Raw genomic sequence first — 19,420 nt, forward strand, 5'->3', positions numbered from 1 at the left:
TGAGGGCAACACCAGGCAGGGGCACACAGACAGACACCTTTAGTAGGCCGGAAAAGCCTATTGCATTTTTTAAAATGGTAATTTGGAGCAGAAGGTTGAAGCTCAGCTTTATTTAGTTGAGGGCAACACCAGGCAGGGGCAGAAGCCGTTAGTAGGCCCTAACCACCATTTTTTTTTTTTAAAACCACTTAATGAGAGCCGGAAGGTTGAAGCTCAGCTTTATTTAGTTGAGGACAACACCAGGCAGGGGCACACAGACAGACACCTTTAGTAGGCCGGAAAAGCCTATTGCATTTTTTAAAATGGTAATTTGGAGCAGAAGGTTGAAGCTCAGCTTTATTTAGTTGAGGGCAACACCAGGCAGGGGCACACAGACAGACACCTTTAGTAGGCCGGAAAAGCCTATTGCATTTTTTAAAATGGTAATTTGGAGCAGAAGGTTGAAGCTCAGCTTTATTTAGTTGAGGACAACACCAGGGAGGGGCAGAAGCCGTTAGTAGGCCCTAACCACCATTTTTTTTTTTAAAACCACTTAATGAGAGCCAGAAGGTTGAAGCTCAGCTTTATTTAGTTGAGGACAACACCAGGCAGGGGCACACAGACAGACACCTTTAGTAGGCCGGAAAAGCCTATTGCATTTTTCAAAATGGTAATTTGGAGCAGAAGGTTGAAGCTCAGCTTTATTTAGTTGAGGGCAACACCAGGCAGGGGCACACAGACAGACACCTTTAGTAGGCCGGAAAAGCCTATTGCATTTTTTAAAATGGTAATTTGGAGCAGAAGGTTGAAGCTCAGCTTTATTTAGTTGAGGACAACACCAGGCAGGGGCACACAGACAGACACCTTTAGTAGGCCGGAAAAGCCTATTGCATTTTTCAAAATGGTAATTTGGAGCAGAAGGTTGAAGCTCAGCTTTATTTAGTTGAGGGCAACACCAGGCAGGGGCAGAAGCCGTTAGTAGGCCCTAACCACCATTTTTTTTTTTTAAAACCACTTAATGAGAGCCGGAAGGTTGAAGCTCAGCTTTATTTAGTTGAGGGCAACACCAGGCAGGGGCAGAAGCCGTTAGTAGGCCCTAACCAAAGTTGAAGGCCAAATGCAGTTTAATTTCTGATACTATAGGCCGAAAGCCAGAAGGTGGAAGCTCCGATTTAGACAGTGGAGGACAATTTGAATTAGGGACTGCAGACAGACTTAGTAGGCTGCCCCCTGTGGACCATGCATCCACCACATTAACCCATTGCGCCGTAATGGACACGTAATCTTCCGTGGCCATGCCTACAGGTCCATGCGTCTGTTGTCAGGTGCACCTTTGTACTCACAGATTGCCAGAGTGCATGGACAATGCGGTCTTCTACATGCTGGTGGAGGGTTGGAATGGCTTTTCTCGCAAAAGAAGTGTCGACTGGTTAGCTTGTAGCGTGGTACAGCGTAGTCCATCATGGCCTTATTAATAGTAAATAAAATATATAACTAGGCTCTATGAACTTTTAAATAGGTTCCAGGGGTACACGGGCAGCATTGGTGTGGTCAGTGGAGGAGTATTGCAAGTAGGGGCTGCAGACAGGCTATCAAAGGCCTAAAATAACAAACAGTAGGCAGTCATGGCAGTTTTACATCGGTTACATGGATACACAGGCAGGCACTCCAGGCAGCATTGTGGTCAGTGGAGGAGTATTGCAAGTAGGGGCCGCAGACAGGCTATCAAAGGCCTAAAATAACAAACAATAGGCTCATTGCAGTTTTACAGCGGTTACATGGATAGACGGGCAGGCAGCTTGGTGGTGAGTGGAGGAGTATTTAAAGTAGGGACCGCAGACAGGCTATCAAAGGCCTAACATAACAAACAATAGGCTCATGGCAGTTTTACAGCGGTTACATGGATACACGGGCAGGCAGCTTGGTGGTCAGTGGAGGAGTATTTAAAGTAGGGACCGCAGACAGGCTTCAAAGGCCTAACATAAGAAAATGGGCTGGCTGTAGGCACTTTATAATTGGTTCCAGGGGTACACGGGCAGCAGTGGTCTGGTCAGTGGAGGACTAGTGGAAGGAGGGACCGCAGACAGGCTTCAAAGGCCTAAAATAACAAACAATAGGCTCATGGCAGTTTTACAGCGGTTACATGGATACACGGGCAGGCAGCTTGGTGGTCAGTGGAGGAGTATTTAAAGTAGGGACCGCAGACAGGCTTCAAAGGCCTAACATAAGAAAATGGGCTGGCTGTAGGCACTTTATAATTGGTTCCAGGGGTACACGGGCAGCAGTGGTCTGGCCAGTGGAGGACTAGTGGAAGGAGGGACCGCAGACAGGCTTCAAAGGCCTAACATAAAAAAATGTGCTGGCTGTAGGCACTTTATAATTGGTTCCAGGGGTACACGGGCAGCAGTGGTCTGGTCAGTGGAGGACTAGTGGAAGGAGGGACCGCAGACAGGCTTCAAAGGCCTAAAATAACAAACAATAGGCTCATGGCAGTTTTACAGCGGTTACATGGATAGACGGGCAGGCAGCTTGGTGGTGAGTGGAGGAGTATTTAAAGTAGGGACCGCAGACAGGCTATCAAAGGCCTAACATAACAAACAATAGGCTCATGGCAGTTTTACAGCGGTTGCATGGATACACGGGCAGGCAGCTTGGTGGTCAGTGGAGGAGTATTTAAAGTAGGGACCGCAGACAGGCTATCAAAGGCCTAAAATAACAAACAATAGGCTTATGGCAGTTTTACAGCGGTTACATGGATACACGGGCAGGCAGCTTGGTGGTGGTGAGTGGAGGAGTATTTAAAGTAGGGACCGCAGACAGGCTATCAAAGGCCTAAAATAACAAACAATAGGCTCATGGCAGTTTTACAGCGGTTACATGGATACACGGGCAGGCAGCTTGGTGGTGAGTGGAGGAGTATTTAAAGTAGGGACCGCAGACAGGCTATCAAAGGCCTAAAATAACAAACAATAGGCTCATGGCAGCTTTACAGCGGTTACATGGATACACAGGCAGCTTGGTGGTGAGTGGAGGATTAGTGCAAGGAGTGTCTGTCCCAGTACTCCCAAAATATAAATAGATGTTAATGTCTCGCAAAACAACCAAAACAAAAAAAAAGGTGGCATACTTAGGTACAGGGGTGGGCTCATCTACTGAGTTTCTGACATAGTAATTTGGCAGTAACTATTTAATGGTGCCAATATAGGACACAGACACAGACTACTTTAACCCCTTCACCCCCGGAGCTTTTTCCGTTTTTCCGTTTTCGTTTTTCGCTCCCCTCCTTCCCAGAGCCATAACTTTTTTATTTTTCCGTCAATTTGGCCATGTGAGGGCTTATTTTTTGCGGGACGAGTTGTACTTTTGAACGACATCATTGGTTTTAGCATGTCGTGTACTAGAAAACGGGAAAAAAATTCCAAGTGCAGTGAAATTGCAAAAAAAGTGCAATCCCACACTTGTTTTTTGCTTGCCTATTTTGCTAGGTTCACTAAATGCTAAAACTGACCTGCCATTATGATTCTCCAGGTCACTACGAGTTCATAGACACCTAACATGACTAGGTTATTTTTCACCTAAGTGGTGAAAAAAAATTCCAAACTTTGCAAAAAACAAAACAAAACAAAATTGCGCCATTTTCCGATACTCGTAGCGTCTCCATTTTTCGTGATCTGGGGTCAGGTGAGGGCTTATTTTTTGCGAGCCGAGCTGGCGTTTTTAATGATAGCATTTTGGTGTAGATACGTTCTTTTGATCGCCCGTTATTGCATTTTAATGCAATGTCGTGGCGACCAAAAAAACGTAAATCTGGCGTTTCGAATTTTTTTCTCATTACGCCATTTAGCGATCAGGTTAATGCTTTTCTTTAATTGATAGATCGGGCGATTCTGAACGCGGCGATACCAAATATGTGTAGGTTTTTGGGTTTTTTTATTGATTTATTTTGATTGGGGCGAAAGGGGGGTGATTTAAACTTTTATGTTTTTTTTATTTTTTTCACATTTTTAAAAACTTTTTTTTTTTACTTTTGCCATGCTTCTATAGCCTCCATGGGAGGCTAGAAGCAGGCACAGCCCGATCGGCTCTGCTACATAACAGCGATCATCAGATCGCTGTTATGTAGCTAAAATGCAGGTGTGCTGTGAGCGCCGACCACAGGGGGGCGCTCACAGCCACCGGCAATCAGTAACCATAGAGGTCTCAAGGACCTCTATGGTTACAATGGAGGAGCATCGCCGACCCCCGATCATGTGACAGGGGTCGGCGATGCGCTCATATCCGGCCGCACGGCCGGATGCGGTAGTTAAATGCCGCTGTCTGCGCTTGACAGCGGCATTTAACTAGTTAATAGCGGCGGGTGATCGCGATTTCACCCGCCGCTATTGCGCGCACATGTCAGCTGTAAAAAACAGCTGACATGTCGCGACTTTGATGTGCGCTCACCGCCGGAGCGCACATCAAAGCGGGGGTCCCGACATGTGACGTACTATACCGTCACATGTCGGGAAGGGGTTAAGTTGCATCATAGATGTCTACAAATTTGTATTGTCAGTGCCAGACATTGAATGATGTCAGCGAATAGACTAAAGATTGGTGGAGCTGTGCGACATAATTTTGGACGTGGTAGAGCACATTTTGAGCTGGGGTAGGGGGGAACTCTCTTGAGGCCGGCGGGACCGCCCCAGGGCCCCTCATGTTACAACGGTGTGTCTGACGTTGGGTGCGCACCACCACCGCCAGAGACACTACATTGTACTATGAGGGGCCCAGTAGCAATGCCGTCAACCAAAAGCGAGCACACTCACCTCTTCAGACAAACAGCAGTCTCACGGGTGCTTGCGCCAAGTCGCGATACCACGGCCCCGTGTGGGGAGTTTTGCCATTTAGGGAGGTGTAAACATGTCGTATGCTGTACAATCAGCTGCAGCAAATTAGACATTAGAAAAGTAATTCACAGGCAAGAGCTTTTCATAGGAAAGCTAGGTGTCGGCCGGGCAAGGTGGGGCAAAAGATTTCGAAATCCAGTTGTGGTTCATTTTAATGAATGTTAGATCGTCAACATTTTGGGTAGCCAGACGAGTCCTTTTTTCGGTTAATATTGAACCTGCAGCACTGAATACTCTTTCTGATAGGACACTTGCTGCCGGGCAAGCAAGCTCCTGCAATGCATATTCTGCCAATTCTGGCCAGGTGTCTAATTTGGAGGCCCAGTAATCAAATGGGAATGACGGTTGAGGGAGAACATCGATAAGGGATGAAAAATAGTTAGTAACCATACTGGACAAATGTTGTCTCCTGTCACTTTCAATTGATGCAGCAGTACCTGTCCTGTCTGCGGTCATAGCAAAATCACTCCACAACCTGGTCAGAAAACCCCTCTGTCCAACGCCACTTCTGATGTGTGCACCCCTAACACTCCTAGTCTGCTGCCCCCTGGAGCTCGTGTGAGAACGATCACGTGCGCTGTGTGCTGGGAATGCCTGAAGCAAACGGTCAACAAGAGTTGATTGTTTGGTTGCTAATATTAGTTCCAAGTTCTCATGTGGCATAATATTTTGCAATTTGCCTTTATAGCGTGGATCAAGGAGGCAGGCCAACCAGTAATCGTCATCGTTCATCATTTTCGTAATGCGTGTGTCCCTTTTTAGGATACGTAAGGCATAATCCGCCATGTGGGCCAAAGTTCCAGTTGTCAAATCTCCGGTTGTGATTGCTTGAGGGGCAGTTGCAGGCAAATCTACGTCACTTGTGTCCCTCAAAAAACCAGAACCCGGCCGTGACACGCAACCAATTTCCTGTGCCCCCAGGAAAGGTTCGGCATTAAAAATATACTCATCCCCATCATCCTCCTCGTCCTCCACCTCCTCTTCGCCCGCTACCTCGTCCTGTACACTGCCCTGACCAGACAATGGCTGACTGTCATCAAGGCTTTCCTCTTCCTCTGGTGCAGACGCCTGCTCCTTTATGTGCGTCAAACTTTGCATCAGCAGACGCATTAGGGGGATGCTCATGCTTATTACGGCGTTGTCTGCACTAACCAGCCGTGTGCATTCCTCAAAACACTGAAGGACTTGACACATGTCTTGTATCTTAGACCACTGCACACCTGACAACTCCATGTCTGCCATCCTACTGCCTGCCCGTGTATCCTCCCACAAATAAATAACAGCACGCCTCTGTTCGCACAGTCTCTGAAGCATGTGCAGTGTTGAGTTCCACCTTGTTGCAACGTCTATGATTAGGCGATGCTGGGGAAGGTTCAAAGACCGCTGATAGGTCTGCATACGGCTGGCGTGTACAGGCGAACGTCGGATATGTGAGCAAAGTGCACGCACTTTGAGGAGCAGGTCGGAGAACCCAGGATAAGTTTTCAATAAGCACTGCACCACCAGGTTTAAGGTGTGAGCCAGGCAAGGAATGTGTTTCAGTTGGGAAAGGGAGATGGCAGCCATGAAATTCCTTCCGTTATCACTCACTACCTTGCCTGCCTCAAGATCTACTGTGCCCAGCCACGACTGTGTTTCTTGTTGCAAGAACTCGGACAGAACTTCCGCGGTGTGTCTGTTGTCGCCCAAGCACTTCATAGCCAATACAGCCTGCTGACGCTTGGCAGTAGCTGGCCCATAATGGGACAACTGGTGTGCAACAGTGTCATCTGCCGATGGAGTGGTTGGCAGACTGCGTTCTGTGGAAGAGCTGTAGCTTCTGCAGGAGGATGAGGAGGAGGAGGAGGAGGGGGTGCGAACGCCTACAGCCAACTGTTTCCTAGACCGTGGGCTAGGCACAACTGTCCCTAAATTGATGTCGCCTGTGGACCCTGCATCCACCACATTCACCCAGTGTGCCGTGATGGACACATAACGTCCCTGGCCATGCCTACTGGTCCATGCATCTGTAGTCAGGTGCACCTTTGTACTCACAGATTGCCTGAGTGCATGGACGATGCGCTGTTTAACATGCTGGTGCAGGGCTGGGATGGCTTTTCTGGAAAAAAAGTGTCGACTGGGTAGCTCGTATCGTGGTTCAGCGTACTCCATCAGGGCTTTGAAAGCTTCGCTTTCAACTAACCGGTAGGGCATCATCTCTAACGAGATTAGTCTAGCTATGTGGGCGTTAAAACACTGTGTACGCGGATGCGAGGATAAGTACTTCCTTTTTCTAACCAGAGTCTCATGTAGGGTGAGCTGGACTGGAGAGCTGGAGATCGTGGAACTTTCGGGTGTGCCGGTGTACATGGCAGACTGAGAGACGGTTGGAGACGGTATTGTTTCCGCCGGTGCCCTAGATGCAATATTTCCTCCTACAAAACTGGTGATTCCCTGACCCTGACTGCTTTTGGCTGGCAAAGAAACCTGCACAGATACTGCCGGTGGTGCGGAAAATGGTGGCCTTACAGTGACGGAAGGGATGTTGCGTTGCTGACTAGCTTCATTGGCCGAGGGTGCTACAACCTTGAGGGACGTTTGGTAGTTAGTCCAGGCTTGAAAATGCATGGTGGTTAAGTGTCTATGCATGCAACTAGTATTTAGACTTTTCAGATTCTGACCTCTGCTTAAGCTAGTTGAACATTTTTGACAGATGACTTTGCGCTGATCAGTTGGATGTTGTTTAAAAAAATGCCAGACTGCACTCTTCCTAGACTCGGATCCCTTTTCAGGGATTGCAGACTGAGCTTTAACCGGATGGCAACGCTGTGCTCCAACAGGTTTTGGCTTTGACACGCGTTTTGGGCCAGATACGGGCCCGGCAGATGGAACCTGTTGCGATGTTGATGCCTGCTGCGGCCCCTCCTCCACCTCCGCTTCTGAACTACTGCCGCCTGCACCCTGTTCCCACAATGGCTGCCAATCGGGGTCAATAACTGGGTCATCTATTACCTCCTCTTCGAGCTCGTGTGCAACTTCGTCTGTGTCACTGTGTCGGTCGGTGGTATAGCGTTCGTGGCGGGGCAACATAGTCTCATCAGGGTCTGATTGTGGATCTGTACCCTGAGAGGGCAATGTGGTGGTCTGAGTCAAAGGAGCAGCATAGTACTCTGGCTGTGGCTGTGCATCAGTGCACTCCATGTCAGAATATACTTGTAATGGGCATGGCCTGTTAAATGTTTCACTTTCTAAGCCAGGGACGGTATGTGTAAAGAGCTCCATGGAGTGACCCGTTGTGTCGCCTGCTGCATCCTTCTCTCTTGTTGTAGTTTTTGCTGAGGAGGACAAGGAAGCGACTTGTCCCTGACCGTGAACATCCACAAGCGACGCGCTGCTTTTACATTTACCAGTTTCGGAAGAGGAGGCAAAAGAGCTAGAGGCTGAGTCTGCAATGTAAGCCAAAACTTGCTGTTGCTGCTCCGCCTTTAAAAGCGGTTTTCCTACTCCCAGAAAAGAGAGCGTTCGAGGCCTTGTGTAGCCTGACGACGAAACTGGCTCCACAGCTCCAGACTTAGGTGGAATATTTTTATCCCCACGACCACCTGATGCTCCACTACCACTACCATCATTACCAGCTGACAATGAACGCCCACGACGACCTCTTGCACCAGACTTCCTCATTGTTTTAAAATCTTAACCAAAGTAACTTTATTTGTTGCTGTCAAACAACTTACACGGTGAGCTATAACTTCAGTATGATTTCAATATCCCTTAACAGGTTGGTGAGACCACAAGGAAAATCAGGCACAATGTTACACACTCTGTTTTCTGTGGCACAAAATCACAGAGATGACACACACGCAGGACTGTCACTCAAGCACTAATGTCAATATTAATCTCCCACCTAATTTATTTTTTTTTTTTCTCAGGGAGACTTTAGAAACCAAATAATATTAAAAAAAAAAAAAAAAAAAAAAGGCTTTCTATGGCCCACTGAATGAGAGAGAGAGGTGGCACACCCAGGAGTCAAGCCTGGCACACAAGCTGAAAGGGCAATATTACTCTCCCACTGTTTTTTTATGTTTTTTTGTTTTTTTAAGGGAGACTTTAGAAACCCAATAATATTTAAAAAAAAAAAATAAATAGGCTTTCTATGGCCCACTGAATGAGAGGGAGAGAGGTGGCACACCCAGGAGTCAAGACTGGCACACAAGCTGAAAGGGCAATATTACTCTCCCACTGTTTTTTTAGGTATTTTTTTTTTTTTCAGGGAGACTTTAGAAACCAAATAATATTAAAAAAAAAAATAAAAAAAAATAGGCTTTCTATAGCCCACTGAATGAGAGATAGCACACACAGCAGTGGCACACAAGCCCTGACTGAGGCCAATATTTTTCTCCCACTGATTGATGTAGTGTTTTTGTGTTGAGGTAGATTTTAGAACACAAATCAAGGAAAAAAAAAAAAAAATGCTTTCTATGGCCCACTGAATGAGAGAGAGAGGTGGCACACCCAGGAGTCAAGACTGGCACACAAGCTGAAAGGGCAATATTACTCTCCCACTGTTTTTTTATGTTTTTTTTTTTTTTTTAAGGGAGACTTTAGAAACCCAATAATATTTTAAAAAAAAATAAATAGGCTTTCTATGGCCCACTGAATGAGAGGGAGAGAGGTGGCACACCCAGGAGTCAAGACTGGCACACAAGCTGAAAGGGCAATATTACTCTCCCACTGTTTTTTTATGTATTTTTTGTTTTTTAAGGGAGACTTTAGAAACCCAATAATATTTAAAAAAATAAATAAATAGGCTTTCTATGGCCCACTGAATGAAAGGGAGAGAGGTGGCACACCCAGGAGTCAAGACTGGCACACAAGCTGAAAGGGCAATATTACTCTCCCACTGTTTTTTGTATGTTTTTTTTTTTTTTTCAGGGAGACTTTAGAAACCAAATAATATTAAAAAAACAAAAAAAAAAAATAGCCTTTCTATGGCCCACTGAATGAGAGAGAGAGGTGGCACACCCAGGAGTCAAGACTGGCACACAAGCTGAAAGGGCAATATTACTCTCCCACTGTTTTTTTATGTATTTTTTGTTTTTTTAAGGGAGACTTTAGAAACCCAATAATATTTAAAAAAAAAAATAAATAGGCTTTCTATGGCCCACTGAATGAGAGGGAGAGAGGTGGCACACCCAGGAGTCAAGCCTGGCACACAAGCTGAAAGGGCAATATTACTCTCCCACTGTTTTTTTAGGTATTTTTTTTTTTTCAGGGAGACTTTAGAAACCAAATAATATTAAAAAAAAAAAAAAAAAATAGGCTTTCTATAGCCCACTGAATGAGAGATAGCACACACAGCAGTGGCACACAAGCCCTGACTGAGGCCAATATTTTTCTCCCACTGATTGATGTAGTGTTTTTGTGTTGAGGTAGATTTTAGAACACAAATCAAGGAAAAAAAAAAAAATGCTTTCTATGGCCCACTGAATGAGAGAGAGAGGTGGCACACCCAGGAGTCAAGACTGGCACACAAGCTGAAAGGGCAATATTACTCTCCCACTGTTTTTTGTATGTTTTTTTTTTTTTTTCAGGGAGACTTTAGAAACCAAATAATATTAAAAAAACAAAAAAAAAAATAGCCTTTCTATGGCCCACTGAATGAGAGAGAGAGGTGGCACACCCAGGAGTCAAGACTGGCACACAAGCTGAAAGGGCAATATTACTCTCCCACTGTTTTTTTATGTATTTTTTGTTTTTTAAGGGAGACTTTAGAAACCCAATAATATTTAAAAAAAAAAATAAATAGGCTTTCTATGGCCCACTGAATGAGAGGGAGAGAGGTGGCACACCCAGGAGTCAAGACTGGCACACAAGCTGAAAGGGCAATATTACTCTCCCACTGTTTTTTTATGTATTTTTTGTTTTTTAAGGGAGACTTTAGAAACCCAATAATATTTAAAAAAAAAAATAAATAGGCTTTCTATGGCCCACTGAATGAAAGGGAGAGAGGTGGCACACCCAGGAGTCAAGACTGGCACACAAGCTGAAAGGGCAATATTACTCTCCCACTGTTTTTTGTATGTTTTTTTTTTTTTTTCAGGGAGACTTTAGAAACCAAATAATATTAAAAAAACAAAAAAAAAAATAGCCTTTCTATGGCCCACTGAATGAGAGAGAGAGGTGGCACACCCAGGAGTCAAGACTGGCACACAAGCTGAAAGGGCAATATTACTCTCCCACTGTTTTTTTATGTATTTTTTGTTTTTTAAGGGAGACTTTAGAAACCCAATAATATTTAAAAAAAAAAATAAATAGGCTTTCTATGGCCCACTGAATGAGAGGGAGAGAGGTGGCACACCCAGGAGTCAAGACTGGCACACAAGCTGAAAGGGCAATATTACTCTCCCACTGTTTTTTTATGTATTTTTTGTTTTTTAAGGGAGACTTTAGAAACCCAATAATATTAAAAAAAAAAAATAAATAGGCTTTCTATGGCCCACTGAATGAGAGGGAGAGAGGTGGCACACCCAGGAGTCAAGACTGGCACACAAGCTGAAAGGGCAATATTACTCTCCCACTGTTTTTTTAGGTTTTTTTTTTTTTTTCAGGGAGACTTTAGAAACCAAATAATATTAAAAAAAAAAAAAAAAAAATAGGCTTGCTATAGCCCACTGAATGAGAGATAGCACACACAGCAGTGGCACACAAGCCCTGACTGAGGCCAATATTTTTCTCCCACTGATTGATGTAGTGTTTTTGTGTTGAGGTAGAATTTAGAACACAAATCACGGAAAAAATAAATAGGCTTTCTATAGCCCACTCAGTGAGAGATGGCACACACAGGGATGGCACTGTAGCAGAAATGCCAATCTTAATCTCCCACAAAAAAAACAAAAAAAAAAAAAAAACTGTCCTACAATTACTATCTCCCTGCAGTAATGTAAGCCAGGTATGGCAGGCAGCAATAGGAGTGGACTGATGCACAAATTAAATAAAAAGTGTGGACAAACAAAAAAGATAGCTGTGCAGAAAGGAAGGAACAAGAGGATATGTGCTTTGAAAAAAGCAGTTGGTTTCCACAGTGGCGTACACACAGCAATACAGCTATCACGGAGCCTTCTAGGGCAGCCCAATGAGCTACAGCGCTGAGGGGAAAAAAAAAAATAGCTTCCACTGTTCCTGCACACCGAAGGTGGTGTTGGACAGTGGAAATCGCTGCAGCACAAGCGGTTTGGTGGTTAGTGGACCCTGCCTAACGCTCTCCCTGCTTCTGACGAAGCGGCAGCAACCTGTCCCTAAGCTCAGATCAGCAGCAGTAAGATGGCGGTCGGCGGGAACGCCCCTTTATAGCCCCTGTGACGCCGCAGACAGCAAGCCAATCACTGCAATGCCCTTCTCTAAGATGGTGGGGACCAGGATCTATGTCATCACGCTGCCCACACTCTGCGTTCACCTTCATTGGCTGAGAAATGGCGCTTTTCGCGTCATTGAAACGCGACTTTGGCGCGAAAGTCGCGTACCGCATGGCCGACAAGCACAGGGGTCGGATCGGGTTTCATGAGACGCCGACTTAGCCAAAAGTCGGCGACTTTTGAAAATGATCGACCCGTTTCGCTCAACCCTAGATTACACATTACAGAAAAGATAGAGAAAGGACCCAGATGATCAAACGATATTACAATCCGTAGAAGAGATATAGATAGAGAGAAAAAGAGAGAGGATCCTGCTGACCATAAGCGTTTACACCACACTAAAGGACAAAGAGAGAAAGGACCCTGCTGACAATAAGAGCTTACAACTCCTGGAAATAGAGAGAGGACCCTGCAGACCATATGCGTTTACACGACACTAAAGGAGAGAGAGAGAGAGAGAGAGAGAGAGAGAGAGAGAGAGAGAGAAAGAAAAAGGACCCTACTGACAATAGGCACTAACACTCTACAGGTGAGAGAATAGACCCTGATGACAATAAGAGCTTACAACTCCTGGAAATAGAGAGAGAAGGCCCTGCAGACCATAAGAGCTTACACTCTATAGGAAAAAGGACTGTGCTAACCATAATAGCTTACAAACTACAGAAGAGATAGAAAAAGGACCCCAATGATCATAACAGTTTGCACTCCATAAGAGAGAGACACAGTGAGGAAGAAAGGGAGAGAGAGAAACCTGTTGACTACAAGAGCTAACACAATCGGTATGGCCGCCACTAATGACAAAGGGATCCAATCATGTCCGATGTACTCGGTTCCAACTGCATTTGATACATAGTTTGAAAATATTGTATGTTCAGGAAGCTCTAGAAAAAAAGTGAGACCTCCTGAGCTACAGTTAAGAAATCTCTCCGGCCCTGAAAAGGTTCTTATGTTTCAGAAAGGTTGAGATGTACTTCTGTCATCATTGGGCAGAAAAGTATTCACATCGAGAAAGGTTGAGACTGAGACTTGGAGAAATAATTGGGTGGAGTTTGTGCAGGGAGGACCAAGATCCCTAAAAGAGAGTGTGACTATGTTTGACAATCTGTGAAGGCACTCTTCTCATACAAGTAAACTACCCATCTTCCTGATACCAACCATCAAAGGCTGGCAAATATGATCAAAGATTGAGAGGAGCAGCATACTCTACCTTTGGAATGTGAAATCCTCTGAAGGTTGTGTCCTTGCTGACAGCATGTGGAACTCCTGCAGGAGCAATATCAGCAAATCTCTGGATCTCGTGGATTACGGCTTCTATATACGGCATTTTACTCCTGTCTTCTATTGATGGACAGCGATCTCTCCCTATTACACTGTCAATTTCTTTGTGGATTTTCTCTGAAGTTAACAAAAATGGAATAGTGGAAATATTTTTCAATCTAGAATTATATTCAAATTATATCTATTTTGCAGTTACAACCAAATAGCAGCTGAAGATTGTTTGAAATGTTAAGGGTATGTGCCCATGATCCGGAATAGCAGTGGGTTTGGATGCAGCTCACCTCTTCTGTGTCCAAACCACTGTATTCTAGGTTACAAGCACAGTATATGGGATTTATAGAAACCGAATGCCCACTGTGCTTCTATTTGATACTGCAACATGTCAATTATCTGCAGCGGAGACGCTAATCTCCACTGTGTAGTCTGACCCATAACAATTCATTATAAGTGGTGAATCCACATGGTTCAATGAACACATGCGGATTTACCTGCGTGATTAGAACGCAGCATTTTGGATGCAGCTAAAATATGTTGCTTCCAAAACATTGCAATATCCTGATTGTGGGCACATAGCCTAAAAGGGCTATGCTCAATATTTGTCTTTAGGAGCCCACACCTTCCCAACCTATTCAGTTCCTTTTTGCTGGAAATCCAGCACTCATGCTTGACTGACATTTCAAGTTTAGTAGTTTTGTCCTTCTGCTGAGCTGGATGTGCTACTGTAAAACATTAAGAAAATAATGGATTACAGCACATAACATAAAAAATATTTTGTACCTATATTGTGCCAATTTACATAAAATATTTTTAATTAGAAACATAAATATAAATATTAAAATTCAAAGGTCAGAGACACCTTAGTGCCATGTTTTAGCAGGCTTATGATACAGAGGTCTATGTGAGTGCCTAATAATGATCCAGAAAAATATACAGGATGTAACTATATAGGAATAACATTTTGCAGATGTAGTTAAATGTAGTCATGTAATATAAAACTGTACCATATAATGCCCAGGGAGATAGTGACTAGCATTCATATACATATAATAAAGTCATATAATATAAAGTGCACAGTGTCCCCTGAAGAAGCACATTGTGAAACGCGCTTTGGGGTCTGCCTCTCCCATGGTTGCAGCAGCTTGGTCTCCTTAGTCCCTCTATGCCCCTCTATATGTCAGAGTGTATACCCTTGTCAGGACTTATACTTTATATAATTTTGGCTGCCTTTACTCTATCAGGATCTCTACCTTAACTAGGATTTGTATTTAATACCTCATAGCCTGCTTCTTACCCTAGTACTAATATGCCTTACTGAATTATAGCTATCAATAGGTCTGGCTGGACAACTTATATTCCTTATTGACAATCTTCGGTTATATATGTGATAGTCATTATATTACCTTCTGTATGCACTATGCACTTTATATTATATGACTTTATTATATGTATATGAATACTAGTCACTATCTCCCTGGGCATCATGTGGCGCAGTTTTATATTGCAGAACTACATTTAACTACAGTACATCTGCAAAATGTTAATCCTATATAGTTACATCCTGTATATCTTTCTGGATCATTATTAGGCACTCACACAGACCTCTGTATTATAACCCTGCTAAAACATGGCACTAAGGTGTCGCTGCCCTTTGAATTTTAATATTTATATTTATGTCTCTAAATAAAAATCTTTTATGCAAATTGTCACAATAAAGGTACAAACTTTTTTTGCATCATTTGCTCTGTTATCCATTTTTTCCGTTTTATATCTATGGTATATCTGAGGATTCGCTCCCTCTCTAATAGGTTTTTGCCTGGGTTTGTAAAACATTCAGGTCCGACAGTGGCATGTTCTAAAGTCTACACCTTTATCACTGTATTTGTATATTGAGATAACATGGCCACTGAAAAATTCCAGGCAAGTGAGCTGTGAATAGAACTGCTCTGTAAACAGCCAATGTTGTGGGCAAGGGACTTATGACTTTGCAAAACTGATAACTGTAAATCTGGATCTGGAGCTGAGAGGAAAGCTGGTCACTCTCCATAGAAACAAAATATAAACAATGTAACACAAAAGCTCTCATATTCACAACTATAGCAGATAGAAAAAGTAATTTGCAATCTCCATGTTGTCAAATAAATATAACCTAGAATAAAAACTTAATGCATATGAACCCTGCTGTAATTAAATGGTAACACGTGTAAAAATTAAGGCCATGTGCACACGTTGCGGATTAGGCTTTGGAATTTTTGGTGCGGATTCTGCATCTGTTGGCAGAAAACGCAGGTGCAGATTTGATGCGTTTTTTGTGCGGATTTTGTGCAGATTTGCTGTGGATTTACTACGGATTTACTGCGTTTTTTACCCCTGCCGATTTCTATAATGGAATGGGTACAAAAACGCTGCAGATCCACAAAAAAGAAGTGACATGCTACTTCTTTTAATCCGCAGCGCTTCCGCGCAGAATTTTCTGCACCATTAGCACAGTGTTTTTTTTTCTCATTGATTTACATTGTACTGTAAATCGCTTGCGGATCTGCAGCGTTTCTGCACGGTAAAAACGCTGTGGATCCGCAGGAAATCCGCAACGTGTGCACAAACAGTACCTTAAGGTGTAAAGCATTGTGGAATATGATGGCGCTACATAAGTAAGTAAAACAAATATATTACAAACTGAGACATTTGTAAAATATCAAATGAACCATCAGAATATGCCATACTGGGTATGAGTATTGTGACGACACAGCATTTAATCTTAATTATCCAGATGTAAATTCAATAATCGAGGAAGCATAAACTGTTATCTTTATGCTGACTCTTCTTGTAGGTTGATATTTGTAAATTGATGTGTAGTTAATAATAATAGTTGTTATTTACCTCTTATTTCAGCTCCCACAGCTCATTGTACTGTTGCCTTTGCAAGACACTGATACAAAGTCAATGAACAATGAAGTTTGCTAAGAGGTTGATTGCACATTATATGAAACCATGTGTTAGGTGTCGAGTTCCCGCCACTACACAGGGGTAATCTCAAGCCATATCTGCTGGGGTCTCCCATTCTCCTCCAGCCGCAGTAGAACCTGCTCAGCATATACATTGGTCCTAGCATCTGGCTCAACCTGATACTGTGCGAATGGTTACTGCTAGTGTTGAGCATTCCGATACCGCAAGTATCGGGTATCGGCCGATACTTGCGGTATCGGAATTCCGATACCGGGATTCCGATACTTGCCGCGTATCGGATACCGGAATCGGAAGTTCACAGATTCACACTGCACAAATTCATCCAATGAGAATGATTCCAAGTGTGGGCACATCCTGTTCAGCATGGAGGGCATGAAACTACTGGCATGGCTGTGATTGGCTGCTGAAATGATGTCATGATGCAGTTTAAAAGTCGCTGGCGCCATTTTGCGATCACTCTGCTGTGAATTCAGTTAGTGACAGGACGCTGTTTGCTGACTGAGGGACAGTTTAGAGATAGCGATTTGCTTCTTTGTGCTTTCCAAAGGCTAATTTAGCAACCGCTGTGTTCACCTACTATTCACCTTGCTTTTGCCTTGTAGCGCTGTTTTCACAGCGATCTGCAGGGTCTGTGTGTGTGTGTGTGTGAGTGCAGCCCAGTCTCCAGTCTGAGTGCAGCCACATAGGCCATCCATAGCTGGTTGTATTCAGTTCAGGGAGGGTGGTTCATTGCCTCATACTGTTCTTTTTTTTCTTTTTTTTCCAAGTAGTGTAGTCTGCTGCTAATTTTTTCAAAAAAATCCTATTAGTGTCTTTCCACCCGTCTCCAGCTAATTTGTGAAAAAACACTACATAGGATAACGTAGAGGAGGGTTTTTGGGCCTTGCAGCGCCGTTTACGGCTGTCTGCACGGTCTCCGTGTGACTGCAGCTCGCCCTGTAGTCTGTGAGCAGCCATAGCCTGGTTGTCTCCAGCTCAGGGTTCTTCACTGCGTCATACCGCAAAATCAATTTTCATTTTGTTTTAAGTAGTGCAGGCTGCTGCACATTTTTTCAAAAAATTCCTATTAGTGTCTTTCCACCCGTCTCCAGCTAACTTGTGGAAAAATACTACATAGGATAACGTAGAGGAGGGTTTTTGGGCCTTGCAGCGCCGTTTACGTCTGTCTGCACGGTCTCCGTGTGACTGCAGCTCTATCTGTTGCCAGTTCAGCCCCCAAAAAATAAATAAATAATAAAGTTCACCAAACACACCAGTGACACCACTTTACATTTGTGTAGGCCACATTAGCTCATATTAAAGTCTAGTCCACACTTTAGAAAATTAGTGTTTCTTATACCTGTTAGGAGGAGTTGTTCAGGAATAAGCACACAAATCCGTTAGTACTTTTCTGCTTATCTTTATCAGTCAACCAAGATGAAGGCAGTGAGTAAGGCACGTGGGCGTGGGCGTGGGCGTGGGCGCGGAGCAGGGAGGGGACGTGGGGATTCTGTGCCTGCTGCGGGCATCGGTGACTCATCAGCACCCACTTTCACCAGGGAACAGTCATTCATGCGCAGCTTTGTCGCAGAGCGCCGTACACCGCTGCTGCGTGAAGAACAAATTGAAGCCGTTGTCGGATGGATGGCAGCTAATGCATCAACTTCAATTAGTGCCACATCCTCTCACACACAGAGCACTGGAGAGCAGCCATCTGTCTCTTCACCACCTGCCAAATTGCCCAGGCAGACAGAGAGCCCAGGACAGGAGCCGTCTCTACTTCTGTTCTCTGAATCTCTTGGCTTGGAAACAGGGGGCCAGCCAAGCATCATTGGAGAAATGGAAGAAGAGGCAGGGTGCAGTGATGCCCAACAGCTTTTTCTCTCTTCCTCTGAAGAGGCGGGTGGGCCAGTGGCTCCGTTCACCACATCGCAGGCCGCATCAGCTGATGATGACACTCAGGTGCCACTTACTGGTGCGTGCTCTGCTGCTGAGACTACCCAGGAGGAGCAGTTGGGGGCAGAGGGTAGTGTAGATGATGAGGTCCTTGACCCATCTTGGCGTGAGGGACAGGAAGGTGGTGGGAGCAGCTCTGAGGAAGAGATTCCCCGTACGGCCCAAAGAGGGAGAGGGAGGGGGAAGACTGCGGATCCTGCAGCCTCCGCTTTGGCACCCGTTAGGAGCATGTCTCTTCCAAAAGCCAAAAAGGGCGCTCCCAAGACTTGCAGTGCCTGGTCCTTTTTTGACACAGTTGCAGATGACATTTGCTATGTCAAATGCAAGGTGTGTCATCACAAAGTCAAAAGAGGGAAAAATGTCAGCAACCTCAATACCTCCAACATGTGGAAACATGTGCGCACCAGGCACCCGGCGGAGTTAGAAAAACACACTGAAGAGCTAGGCCAACCAACAGCGGCAGCTACCACCTCTTCAGCTCATGTTGCCTCTTCCTCCAGCTCACACGCAGCTGGTTCGGCTTCCTCCCAGGATCGCCGTGGAAGAACCTCTGGCCCTGTTGTCCAGAGACCCGCTGTAATTCCACCCGCAGCACCACTTTCCCAGTCATCCACACACTCCCAGCCCAGTCTACAGCCATCGGTAGTACAGGCATGGGAGAAAAGGCGGCCTTTCTCATCAAACCACCCACGAGCACAGGCTCTGACTGCAGGCATTGCCAAACTTCTGTCACTGGAAATGCTGTCATTCAGGCTGGTGGAGACTGACAGCTTCTGTGACTTGATGTCATTGGCAGTCCCACAGTACAATGTGCCCAGCCGCTTTTACTTCAGCAGGCAAGCCGTCCCTTCCCTGCACAAGCATGTGGAGGGACACATAAAACACGCGCTACTGAATGCCGTCAGTAGCAAGGTCCACCTCACCACCGATGCGTGGACCAGTCAACATGGACAGGGGCGATACCTTCCCCTCACTGCCCATTGGGTT

At 44.8% G+C, this 19,420-nt stretch overlaps 1 protein-coding gene across 2 annotated transcripts in view; it reads right to left on the reverse strand.

Moving 5' to 3' along the window:
* The window catches only part of LOC143805907 (cytochrome P450 2C8-like), an 86,164-nt gene that overhangs the window by 7,166 nt on the left and 59,578 nt on the right, over positions 1 to 19,420 (reverse strand). For both annotated transcript variants that reach the window (XR_013221352.1, XM_077285661.1), the window contains exon 7: positions 13,464 to 13,651. Coding sequence is in view for 1 of the 2 variants with exons in the window: in XM_077285661.1 (XP_077141776.1) it covers positions 13,464 to 13,651 (188 nt within the window). In the remaining variant the exon portion in view is untranslated. The remainder of the gene's footprint in view (positions 1 to 13,463; positions 13,652 to 19,420) is intronic.

The sequence above is a fragment of the Ranitomeya variabilis genome, chromosome 2 (assembly GCF_051348905.1).
Source record: "Ranitomeya variabilis isolate aRanVar5 chromosome 2, aRanVar5.hap1, whole genome shotgun sequence".
Taxonomy (NCBI): Eukaryota; Metazoa; Chordata; class Amphibia; order Anura; family Dendrobatidae; genus Ranitomeya; species Ranitomeya variabilis.